The sequence below is a fragment of the Chiloscyllium plagiosum genome, unplaced genomic scaffold (genome assembly GCF_037043375.1).
Source record: "Chiloscyllium plagiosum isolate Xiang-an unplaced genomic scaffold, Cpla_swu_hap1 HiC_scaffold_1, whole genome shotgun sequence".
NCBI classification, from domain to species: domain Eukaryota; kingdom Metazoa; phylum Chordata; class Chondrichthyes; order Orectolobiformes; family Hemiscylliidae; genus Chiloscyllium; species Chiloscyllium plagiosum.
The window spans coordinates 35,272,760-35,286,458 of record NW_028270139.1 but is presented as its reverse complement, the minus strand read 5'-3'; the positions used below and the strand labels follow the sequence as shown (position 1 = coordinate 35,286,458).

At 38.3% G+C, this 13,699-nt stretch overlaps 1 protein-coding gene across 1 annotated transcript in view; it reads right to left on the bottom strand.

Annotated features, from left to right (window-relative positions):
- cfap299 (cilia and flagella associated protein 299) overlaps window positions 1-13,699 on the bottom strand; it is a 694,354-nt gene that overhangs the window by 384,993 nt on the left and 295,662 nt on the right. The window contains exon 3 of the mRNA XM_087989061.1: window positions 12,264-12,354. Coding sequence (XP_087845187.1) covers window positions 12,264-12,354 — 91 coding nt within the window. The remainder of the gene's footprint in view (window positions 1-12,263; window positions 12,355-13,699) is intronic.

The window sequence follows — 13,699 nt, the reverse complement described above, 5'->3', positions numbered from 1 at the left end:
CCAATTAACGTGCTACATAAGAAAAGAGGTCATTTCAAAACTGTCTTCAGGAACAGCAGAACAGTCCTTACAGCAGGTCAAAACAACAAAAATAAGTAACAACTTTAAAAATAACAACATATTCCTGACTAAGAACTAGATGCTGATGAAGACCACAAGCTTTTGTTTCCTGTAGGCAATTATAGAAACTGAGGATAACTTTAGGTAGTTCAGATGTTTATATTAACAGGCAATTGACCATCTCCTATAAGAGACAATCTAACTACCACTGCTTGATTTACAATGACAATACCATCACTGAATCTCCCATTATCAATATTCTTAGGGTTACCATTGACCAGAAACGCAATTGGATGCCCTATAAAAACACAGTAGCTACAAGAACAGCACAGAGACGAGGAATACTGCAGCGACGAATTCAACTCCTGAATTCCCAAAGCCTGCCCACCATCTACAAGCCACAAATCGGGGTGAATATGGAATATTCCCCACTTGCCCAGACAGGTGCAGCTCCAACAACACTCAAGAAGTTTGACACTATCCAGGACAAAGCAGTCCCCTTGACTGGTACCACATCCATAAGCATCCGCTCTCAACACCACCGTCGCTCAGTAGCAGCAATGTGTACTATGAGACACATTGCAAAAATTTGCCAAAGATCCTTAGACAGCACTTTGCCAACCCTTAACCACTGCCATCTAGAAGGACAAGGGCAGCAGATCGAGAGGAACACCACCACCTGCGAATTCACCTCCAAACTAGCTTTGAAATATAACATCATTTCTTCAATGTCACTGGGTCAAAAAAGTGGAGTCCCCTCCCTAAGGGCATTGTGGGTCTTCTACAGCACATGGAGTGCAGTAGTTCAAGAATGCAGCCCATCACCATCTTCTCAAGGGCAACTAGGGACAGATAATAAATGCTGGCCAGCCAGCCATACTCACAAAAGACCAAACAAAATATTTAAATTAGTTGCTGGAGCTACAGTGTCCATCCTTTTCAATATTATGCTGTGACTCAAGCTTCATTTCTCTTTAAATCTTCCATCATCGAACTGAGGTGCATAATGTATTTTAATGAAAGTCAAAGGGTAGCTGCGTACAAAACTTCTTTGAAGTAGACATAAGTTTTGGACGTTCTAATGTAATTTCTAATCAAAAGTGTTATTGTTGAATGGAGAAGCTGGTCTTATCCTGAATCATCTTTATTCAACAGCAGCAGATAACTACAATCTACCCGTTCTGATATCTAACCATCTCTACAAACATACATGAAGATTCTGGTCTTCCATTCCTATTTCAGGACAGGTTACATGGAGCGGAACATGGGCACAAAAGCGATCAGCCAAGAGATGTCATGCTAGATCCACACTTGCTTTTTGAGGACAGAAAGAGTGAGAAGGAAGATGCCAGCATTGCTGAAGAATGGGTGGAGAAGGTCATCCTAGGTCTAGGCATGCTATTTCAGCACAGCACAGAGATCAACAACTTTTGTGCAGACTCTGCTGTCTCTTTTGACGAAGATCAGCCTTTGTTGAAGATACTCATACGACCATGCATTTCTCTTACCTTTTATCTCTATCTATAAAGGTTCTATTTTTACCTTGCTCATAGTTGGACCCCATTTTTCTCATGCCACTAATAAGTAATTAATATCCATTAATAAGTACAGCTGCTCAAACTTGCCACTCCATGCTTTCTATATTCTCCGAATGTGTTAATGCTTAATTCCCAGTCCTTTTCAATATTATGCTGTGACTCAAGCTTCATTTCTCTTTAAATCTTCCATCATCGAACTGAGGTGCATAATGTATTTTAATGAAAGTCAAAGGGTAGCTGCGTACAAAACTTCTTTGAAGTAGACATAAGTTTTGGACGTTCTAATGTAATTTCTAATCAAAAGTGTTATTGTTGAATGGAGAAGCTGGTCTTATCCTGAATCATCTTTATTCAACAGCAGCAGATAACTACAATCTACCCGTTCTGATATCTAACCATCTCTACAAACATACATGAAGATTCTGGTCTTCCATTCCTATTTCAGGACAGGTTACATGGAGCGGAACATGGGCACAAAAGCGATCAGCCAAGAGATGTCATGCTAGATCCACACTTGCTTTTTGAGGACAGAAAGAGTGAGAAGGAAGATGCCAGCATTGCTGAAGAATGGGTGGAGAAGGTCATCCTAGGTCTAGGCATGCTATTTCAGCACAGCACAGAGATCAACAACTTTTGTGCAGACTCTGCTGTCTCTTTTGACGAAGATCAGCCTTTGTTGAAGATACTCATACGACCATGCATTTCTCTTACCTTTTATCTCTATCTATAAAGGTTCTATTTTTACCTTGCTCATAGTTGGACCCCATTTTTCTCATGCCACTAATAAGTAATTAATATCCATTAATAAGTACAGCTGCTCAAACTTGCCACTCCATGCTTTCTATATTCTCCGAATGTGTTAATGCTTAATTCCCAGTCCTCAATATGCCCTAATATGTGTGATTGCTCTCATACATCCAGATTCCCTATTTCATTACAGAAACTATCTGCCTTGCTTGCACATAGACTAAAGCACAATTAATTTATTTTCTCTTTATTTGTGTTTAATCATATTTTTAAAACCTGATTCCATAACTTTATGTATTCTGTTGCCATCAATGTTTTCCCATTCTGTCCTATGTTCCTCGTTTTGTTTACATTTAGGCTGCTTAAACTTAAATTTCTTGTAGATTCATACTACGACTCTTTAAGCCTTCAAGCCTTTTTTATCTCCCTATTTACCTTTTTAGTTTGGGCCCCATATTGATCCAGCTGAAGGCCAGGCCATCAGAACTGCTCCTTCCTGTCAAGAACCAGTCCCAATGTCCCATGAAATGAAACTCCGCTTTCCCCACAACAACCTTTAGTCACAATTCGCCTGAACTGTCTTCTCCTCAGATAATTTGCATGGGGCTCAAGCAGTATTCCTTCTGGCAGGCTTAAATGCAAAGGCATATTGCCCCACAATCATAAAGTTTATTTGGCACCTTCATTCTGAAGGTTCACTTAATAAGGAACATAATACTTAGGAAACCTTTGACTTAACAGAAGTCACAACTATTGCAATAAAAACCTTTCCAGTGATTTCTCTTAATTTAGAATTCAAATCAAACAAATAATTAAAAATGAACAGTAGAATAGAATCCGTGTCACCTGTTATTTATTTCCCCGCCTCTCCTCAAAATATTCATTCCAAATGAGGACCATTTTATTCAAACAACATGAATAATCAATAATTATCAAAATGATTGTGGGAATGTGCTCTGTAGAAACCAAGGACTTCCCAGCAAAGACTTGGGGTCTGTTAGCAGTGGATAGGTAATGACTTTGTTAACACTAGAAGAACATCCTTCAGCAGTTGATGCACGGTCTGGGAAATCATAGAATTCGGGGCGGCACAGTGGCTGAATGGTTAGAACTGCTGCCTCACAGCGCCAGATTCCAGCCTCGGGCGACTGTCTGCGTGGGTTTCCTCTGGGTGCTCCAGTTTCCTCCCACAAGTCCAAAGATGTGCAGGTTAGGTGAATTGGCCATGCTAAATTGCCCATTGTGTTCAAGGATATATAGATTAGGTGCGTTAGTCAGGGGTAAATAGAGGGTACGGGAATGGGTCTGAGTGGGTTACTCTTCGGAGGGTCAGTGTGGACTTATTGGGCTGAAGGGCCTATTTCCACACTGTAGGGATTCGGATTCTGATTCTGATAATTAATGGGAACTTACAGAAAAAATAAATCAGAAACAGTTTCACACCTGCAATTCACTACACCTTAAAACATTCCTCTTTGAAACCTGGGGCTTTCAATCCAGCCCCAACCAGCATTGGAGATGGAGATCGGTATACATGTGTGCAGCAGGCCTGCATCCTGGTTCCTTAGTTCCATTCTGTCCCTGGGCTATGTAATTGAAGACAAAAAAGGAGGGGCAGCAGGACCACTTTCATGCATCAGATATCTAATTGGTCTAGTTAGAATTTTCCTGTTGGCCTCTAGATTGCTGAAGCTGACAGGGGATGAACTGCCTGAATGACTCTGGGTGGACAGTACTCCAGGCAGGCTGAGGCTGAGCAGAGAGGATTTCATGCCACCATCACACAGACTGGTGTCCCAGCTGCAAGGACCATTTAAACTCAAAGTCTGAAAAGTTGAAAAAGGGCACCTCTATTTTGAAGCGAGGTCTCTCTCATTTACATAAGGAAGACTTCACATTGATTGCCTAGCTTTAGGAGCCCACAGGTGAGCCTTAATTCCTGGTCATTAATTGACCACTCTAAGTAAATCACAATAAGTGACTTCCTCACATCATACTGGATTCTGGCTACAGTTAGGCCTGATAGCAGGGTTCAGAATTTCACTAAAAAATCCAGTTTGAGTGACTGTTCTTATGTAGAAAAGCACATCAAATGTTGTCACAACAAAGCACAGATGTAAATGATGACTTTTTCTGGGTTTTGTTTGGCTGATATTGTTCAGGGAATAAAGTTAAACTGGATATTGAGAGAACAACATGCTCTTTAAAAAGAGTGCATCTGAGTACCTGAATAAGCTGACAAACCTTCATCCAAACATAGTTTGAATACTACTTCACTACTTTGGAATGTCAGATATCTGACATGCAACTATTTCGATTGAATCTTGAAACAATAATGCTTTCTCAGTGTTAAAACTAGTGTAAAATTAAATGAAACAGACTGATGAAAGATAATTAATGGCAAAAATATTTTTTGAATAGGTTACTGGTGATAATTGTTGAAGTAGACAAGTATCAATGGGACTAATAAAAACACACAGCTCGAACATAAATGGAATAAACAAACTATCACATAAGGCAATGGTCAAGCCCTAGATTTGCCTAGGATGAAATACCAACATCAAGCAATTAATAGATGACAGGTACAGGTAGAAAATTAGGTCAGGTATTGGTTCTCCCTCCTGCAAAACTAAGCATGGAATTCCTGCTAGGTGCAGAAATAGGTCTAAGGTTCTTCCCATTACAGTATGATATCAAGCAAAAGGTGCAGCCATTGGGATAGGACAACCTGCCAGAATACCTTATTCCTTTATCATAAGCTTATTAGACATCATTAGTTTATGGAACCCAAGCCAAAGGTGCAGAAAACATGAGCCTCATATGGGTATTACCGTGTATGAGCATGGCCTGAAATCAGATTGGAAGATTAGATTGCTTCTTATAATGTGGGTTTATTTTCATTTTCTATTGAGGACGGGAAAACATTGTGGCTGTAAGAGCTGCTCCTTTTTTGAGGTATTTTAAGTGTTGGAGGTGATTTCCTCAAATTCCAGGAGCAGAAATTACAGTTTTATACACTGTTGCACTGTTTTGGAACTTTAGGGAAAAAAGATCAAAACAACAGCATTTTTAAAAGGAGGAAGATGGACAAAAGACAGCAATCACATGATCAGTGAGGGAGATACAGAAAGAAACCTGCACTGCTAACTGACACAGCAGTGTTTCTGCACAGTTACTGCCTTTGCTGTTTGAGTTCATGTATCTCTGGCTATCACAGTGGGTCTAGGAAAAATTTACAAACAGTGAAATTCACAGTTAACCTTAAAGGAACCGTGTGGGAGAGCTCACAACACAGGAACGGCTAAGTGCACAGTTTTTACGTGTAACCTCGCTGTAAGTCTACAGTAGTGAGTAGAGTGAGTTCTTTCTTGATTATATGTTTTACTGAGACCTGTCTCTTGATTAATTTTTTAAAATATAAGCCATAAGTACTAAGTTAGCCTGCAGCGCTGTTTTTTTTAGGAGAAACTGAGGACAGCAGATGCTGGAAATCAGACGATAGCATGTTGCCTCAAAAACACAGAGACTCAGGCAGCTTTCGCTGAACGGCTTATGTCCGAAAAGTCGATTTTCCTGCTCCTCAGATGCTGCCTGACCTGCTGTGCTTGCCAGCACCACGTTCTTGGCACTGCTTTTTTAGAGCAATAAGACGGTGCTATTTTCTGGGTCTGTACATTTAGCAGAGTGATGTGCCCTTCTGTCAGATGTGGGAGTTTATGGAGAGTTTCCATGTTACTGATGGTTATTTCTGCAGGAAATGTCTTTGGTTGTAAAATCTATCAAGTGGCATGGATCGGTTGGAGCGGAAGTTAGAGACAATGAGGAATTTACAAGAGCTAGGGGGTATAACGGATGACAGTTGTAGGAAGGGAGAAAAGCCGCAGATACAGTCAGGTAGATGGGTTAACTCCAGGAAAGGTAGGAGGGGTAGGTAGGTAGTGTAGGAATCTCCTGTGGCTATCCCCATACAAGTGTGCTGTTTTGGAAAATGTAGGGGGAGATGGACACTCCGGAAAATGTAGCATGAACAGCCAAGTGTCTCGTACTGAGATTGGCTCTAAGGTAATGAAGGGTACGTCGGGTTTCAAACGATCGATTGTGATAGGAGAGTCTCTAGTCAGAGACATAGACAGACATTTCTGCGGCCAGCAGTAAAAAATCAGAATGGTGTGTTGCCTTCCTGATGCTGGGATCAAGGATATCTCGGAGTTGTTGGAGGGTATCCTGAGGGACAGTATTTACATGCATTTGGAATGGCAAGGACTGATTAAGGATAGTCAGCATGGCTTTGTGTGTGGGGAAATCATGTCTCACGAACTTGATTGAGTTTTTTGAAGAATTAACAAAGAGGATTCATGAGGGCAGAGTGGTGGACATGATCTATATGGACTTCAGGAAGGCATTCGCTAAGGTTCCTCGTGGTAGACTGGTTAGCAAAGTTAGATCACATGAAATACAGGGAGAACTAGCCATCTGGGTACAGAACTGGCTCGAAGGTAGAAGACAGAGGGTGGTGGTGGAGAATTGCTTTTCAGACTGGAAACCTGTGACCAGTGGTGTGCAACCAGGATCGGTGCTGGGTCCACTGCTTTTCGTCATTTATATTAACTATTTGTATATGAACATCAAACGTATAGTTAGTAAGTTTGGAGATGACACCAAAATTAGAAGTGTAGTGGACAGCAAAGAAGGTTACCTCAGAGTACAACGGGATCTTGAGCAGGTGGGCCAGAGGGCTGAGGATTGGCAGATGGAATTTAATTTAGCTGAATGTTAACTGCTACATTTTGGAGAAGTAAATCAGAGCAGGACCTGTACACTTGATGGGAAGGTCCTGGGGAGTGCTGCTGACCAGACAGACCTTGGAAATGGAGTCACAGGGAAATTGGATAGTGAAGAAGGCGCTTGGTATGCTTTCCTTTATTGGTCAGAGCATTGAGTATAGCAGTTGTGGGGTCATGTTGTGTCTGTACAGGACATTAGTTAGGCCACTTTTGGAATATTTTGGCTCTTATCCCTGGACTATCAGAAGTTTGGGGTGACTTTGCAGATGTTTATAAAAACATAAAGGGCATGGATAGGATAAGTGGACAGAGTATTTTCCCTGGGGTGGGTAGTCAAGAACTAGAAGGCATAGAATGAGGGGGAAAAATTTAAAAGGGACTCAAGGGGCCTTTTCACACAGAGGCTGGGCGTGTATGGAATGAGCTGCCAGAGGAAGTGGTGGAGACTGGTTCAATTACAACATTTAAAAGGCATCTGGATGGGTATATGAATAAGAAGGATTTAGAGGGATATGGGCCAAGTGCTGGCAAATGGGACTAGATTAGGTGCTAATATCTAGTCAGCATGGAGAAGTTGGACCGAAGGATCTGTTTCCATGCCGTACATCTCTATAACTCTAATTTTAAGCCACGTCCATCTGCTTCAGTACAGCATGGCTTTTAAAGTATCACACTTCAAACCCTCCACTCTGGATGGTCCTGGTCACATGCCTACCCATTTCACTTAAGTGGCTTACCATAATTTTGGCAAAAGATTGAAGGCTTGAACAGCTAAAATATCTGTCAAGTAAATAAACTACAAATATCAGGATTTCTTTGCAATTGTTGAGATCAAAGTATCCTATGTCACATCTTTATTACAAAGTCACAAGTTTTTATAGAAACACAGTGCAATACTGTGGCCTGAAGAACTGCAAAACTATTACTGACCTGTTGACATATATGAAACTGAGTTAAAGCTATGTGACGGAAAACAAACTGTCTCCAGATTTGACAAAATTACCTTTTCCAATTGAAGACAAGTCTCCACAATTTGAAAAGTATTTTCAATATACAAGTTAACCACATCACACAATATTAGATGTATTAGATTCGTTACAGTGTGAAAACAGACCATTTGGCCCAACAAGTCCACATCGACCCTACAAAGAGTAACCCACCCCAGACCCATTTCTCTCTGATTAACATGTCGAACACTATGGGCAATTTAGCATGGCCAATTCACCACATGTATGCTCGTTATCTTGGTAATCCTAATCATTTTCTTTGCAGGAAGTAGAACATGGGAAAGGATTTAAATAAAAGCAAAGTAGTTTGGATACTGGAGCTCTGAAATAAAAAAAACGAAGTGCTGGAGAAACTCAGCAGGTCTGGCAACATCCATTGAGAAAGAAAGAGACTTAATGTTGAGTCCAGTGTGAGAGTGGGGAAAGATTTAAAAGTGACCCAAGGGGCAACTTTTTCATGCAGAGAGTGGTGCGTGTATGGAATGAGCTGTCAGCGGAAATGGTGGAGGCTGGCATAACTACAAGGTACATGAATAGAAAATATTTAGAGGCATTTGGGCCAAATGGTTAAATGGTACTGGATTAATTTAGGATAACTGGTTGACATGGATGAGTTGGACTGAAGGGTCTGCTTCCATGCTGTACAGCTCTATGACTCTACTTCAGAACCAAAGAAGGTCCACAGGAAGATCATATCAAACTTGAAACATTAGCTCTGTTTCTTTCTTCAGATGTTGCTAAGCCTGCTGAGTTTCTCCAGCACTTCTGTTTTTATTATTGGCAAAGATTTAAGCTATATTCACATAAGGAAATATAAATTATTACACAAGAAGTGCAATATTACATGCAACAGATCTAATAAACTGAAATATCCAGATAATTGGCATAGGCAGAGACCTCCAAGAAGCTAACCAAAATGCCTGAAGGATATCACAATATATTTGAGTTTACACATTTGGAATGAGTCTTTTCTTATAATTCAAAACATTGGTGCAAATTCACAACTTGATTTTTTAAGGAGAGTTATCACATAAAATAAAATTATATGTAAACATTAAACAGCCAAAATCTAAAAGAATGGATGATTACATAAAAAATAACTAATGAAATTTCACATTAATTGACAAAAATATTTAATTTTCTTGCTGAGTGAAATTAATAACGTTGGTTAGAGAAGGGCTCAATGGGGATTCCCCTGATCTTCCACCGTCATTTCTTTGGATGCTCAGCAGAAATTCCAGTGAAACAACATAAGTAGCTGTTTATGTGTCTCTTGAATGTTCATCAATCTTCCATGAAGCTTTCAGTGGGAAATTGGAGAATTCCCCTGGAAAATTCTATGGTATGTTCTTCAGCAAACACTTCTTGTATGTAAAATAACACAAGCTTTAGCTAATTCGTGTTTTATGCTTATTCAAATTTAGCAAGAAGTTAATAACAGTTGCCATTAATTTTTCCTGAACTACTGCCATAATGTTTTTTGCATGATCAGCAGAAAATCTGTAAAAAGAGTCTAAGATAAACTTTTTCTTTCACCTCACAGGCTCAGCTTTTAATTTCGATATTTACACTAGAAATATCAGAGATGGTTTTCTACATTGCCTGCAGTAGCTTTACTAGAAAATCAGGGAAACTCTGGAAGAGAATGACCATTTTTATTTTCTCTCCAAGCTTTCATTTTTATTTTCTCTCCAAGGTTTAGACAAAGTTATAACAGAAGAGTAGGGAATCTCTTTGACAATTCTATCCTCCTTTCCCTCATTATGCATATCACAAAAATAGCAAATGTAATGCCTTGCTGTGTGCTGAATATCTTACCTATTTTATTCTTATTTTTTAATTCTCTTGCCTGCAACAAATGTTATCCTCTATGTTCAACACCTCTGTTAAAATAAGTCAGCAAACTCATCTCAAACATTGTTGTGTTAAACCCATTTCTCACTATCTGAAGGAATAGCAAACTAGTACAACAGAGAGTTAGATGCGCGGATAACAGCATGCACCAGTGATTACTGTGGAGACTGTCCCAATAATCTCCTATAACTTTTAGGGAAATTACATAAATTGCACAGGATAATTCTACTCTATTTAGTTTAACCTTAAAATCAGATACCAGACACTTTGGCTGACCTGTCCAATATAAATTAAGAAAATCAACGAAGCACATTGAACAGAACATTCCTTAATTAATCCTTACTATCATAGAACAAAATGACATTCAACTTCTTGGTAGTGTGAAAAAATATCAGATGTTCTACGTTTCTTCAATGATGGAAGAGAGATTATTTTATTATTTTAATAGGCATTTTAACTTATTATAAGAAGACTGAAGCCAGCATTTAAATAGTACAAATCAGAAAATTCTAGGTCCATGTGAGGTGAAATTTAACCGCAATGTGCCACAAAATTATATATTCTGACTGGGTTCATTCTATGTACATTGGGCACCCAATTTTGTAAGGATCTGACAGTAAACAGTTAAGCACAAAAGGCCACTTGAAGTGCACTCTTTGCCCATGTAAATATAGCCTGGTAAACTTTGTAGAGCTTGCACAAAATGAGAATTGTCAAACCTGGAATTGAAATTACCTGCATGACTCATACCTTTTCCAGTAGTGGGTTTATTAAATGGGGGCAAATTTAGGTTAATTGAAAACGAAATAAACATTCTTACAATCAGACCTTTTTTCATCAAAGGAAACACTTCACAAGACTTGGAAAATAGTAAAGGGAAAAAAAAGAAGTGTGTCAGCACAATATTGTTAGTCATATACTGTACAATATTTTCTTCCTCAGGTTTTAAACACAGGAAGAGGTACATTAGAAGCTGCTTAATTCACTGTTTTCTAAGTCAACTACAGTGGTTTCTTTGAATAGTCTTGAAAAGGAACAAGTTGTAACCAGCTCTTTCATATCAACTTCAATAACATAAGTTTAAAAGCTAGAATGGCTTATGCATGAAACTGTTTACACAGTCAATATTCAGTGGGAAAATATGTGTCCACAGGTTCCAGTATCGCTTCGTCAGGCTATGTTTGATCTGGTAATTGCAAATCCCATAGTTCCAGATATAAGACGTCCATCACATTTTTTGCTGCTTATTTTTCCAATCAGAATTTTTGTTAGTCAACCCATAATTTAAATCTTTCCAGTGCTAATATTCCAATATGCCATAGACTACGCAAACTACGTAGTCCAATCATATACATGCATATATTCTGCCACAATCACGTGGATCAATATATTTTTGAAATTAGTTGTCATGGGAAAAGTATAACTGTAGCTATTGTATCAAGCAGGGAAGAATGGCCAAATATGTAGTATACTCTGGTTGTGTGGTGATTTGTGCAACTGTAGCCGTGAATATCATAAAAACAAAATTAAACAAAATACATAATAATAAACTGTGCCTTAATTTACTTTTGTAGCAGTAAATTTCCTTTGGAATTCCTAAATTGAAACATATTGTACATTACATTTTTGTACATTCCTTTGGTCAGAGTTAAATTAAGTGCAAGTAGAAAAAAAAATAATTTTAATCTTAATTTAAAGGAATATTGGAATAATTTGTATTAAATCCTTTCTTTAATATCATAACAATATAACACTGCAGACTTAAAAATATTATGGATGAATTTTCTTGATGCTTTCCCCATTTTGGCATGATATATCGGGCTCCCAGTAAATATCTGCTGACGTTATTCGAGCAGAGCAGGAGAAGTCACAAGGAAATTCACTCCTCTGTGGGAATATTCATTGGTCACACCTGAAAGCTCCAGGCAAAACAGCTTGTAAAGTGATGTAAAGTGCTGATATATTTCTTAAATAGAGTCAATGGTGTAAGTGTACATTTCAGCTAAAGCAGATTTGAAGGTCTCGCCTTCTGACAAGACCCTGGGGTGAAAATGGCCATCAGTGATGCTGCAACATGGATGAGAAACATGTCATCGTTAATACCCTGGCTAATTTTCTTTTCAGTGGTATGTAATTGCCTGTTTTGCAGCACTGCTGATGACTAATTTCACTGTTTATAATGTTTATAAACCACGTTAAGCTCAATTCTTGTGCAGTTTCCTCCAATATAAAAATAATTTATATGCAACTTAAACACTTAATTATGCACTCACAGCCATTCTCCCGCTGCGGTTGGCTTCTTCACGCTCTGCCAGTGCTATCAGGAAATTATCTTTCAGGTCTTTTCCTGCACTTGCCAGTATCCTACAAAAGAGAAAATAATGACTTTTTTTTAAAAAAGGCTTGCTTCAAAGCATTTTGTTATAATTTTACAATGACATCAAAAGAAAATTTATGTTTGTCAACAATGGACACATATGGGAACATGTGGAATATTAAAACATAAAATTTGTGCAGAAATTGATACAAATACAGAAAAAATAATGGGAGCTTGTCAGATAGGTATGGCAATAATCGTAGAGAATTTTAGTCTACATATTCATTGAAAAATTAAATGGATAAAGGTAGCCTGGATAAGCAGTTATAAAATGGTTTTGGGACAATTTCTTAGAACAGAGTATTCAGTAGTGAACCAAAGAGTAAGCTATTCTAGTCCTGGCATTATGTAATAAGAGAGGATTAATTTTAATAACATCATTGTGAAGACAGCTATCGGTAGTAGCAATCAGAATATGATTGAATTATATATTCAGCTTGGGTGGGAGAAGAGTGGGTCTAAGATTCCTTTTTTAAACTTTAATAATTATTAGGGCATGAAAGCAGGGCTAGCTGAAGCAAACTGGCAAGTTAGGTACAGGGTAAGGTCAGAAAAGATGCAATAGCAGACATTTAAGGGCATATTTCACAATACACAGAATGGATGCATTCTTGTGAGAAAGAAAAATTTGAATCATAGGACCTACCATTCATGCTTAGCTAAAATAATTTAAATGTAGTATGAAATTTAAAGAAAAATAATATAAGTATGCAAATATGGGTGGTAGGTCATAAGATTGGACAGAATATTTAAAATGTACCAAAAGTTTAATAAAACTAGCTACAAAAATAAAAACAGATGGAAAAAAAAGTCTTTGGGGATATTTAAAGACAGCAGTTAACAAAGGAACTATTGATCTGACAGAGAGTGAATCTGGGGATTTAACACTGGAAAATAAGCCGGTGACAGATGAATTGAACAGGTATTTTGCATCAGTTCTCACTATAGAGGTTATGAGTAACATCACAAAAATAGCTATAAATCAGAAAATGAAAGGCGCCAAGTAACTTAGGAAATTTGCAATCACCGGGGAAGTATCAATGAGCACATCACTGAAGCAGTAGTCTGATAAGTCCTCAGGTCCTGATGGACTTCATTGCACGGTCTTAAAAGAAATAGCAAGTGAGATAATTGATATTGGTTTCAATTATCCACAATTCTCTAGATTCCTGGAACCTACCATTGGACTAGTAAACAGTAAGTATAGCTCCTTTATTTAAAAAGGGAGTCAGAAACCAGGAAACTACAGCCCAGTTAGCTTAACATCTGCAATAGGAAAGTAGTTAGAAATTGTTATCAATGAGGTTATAGCAGGGTTTTTTTTAAAGATTA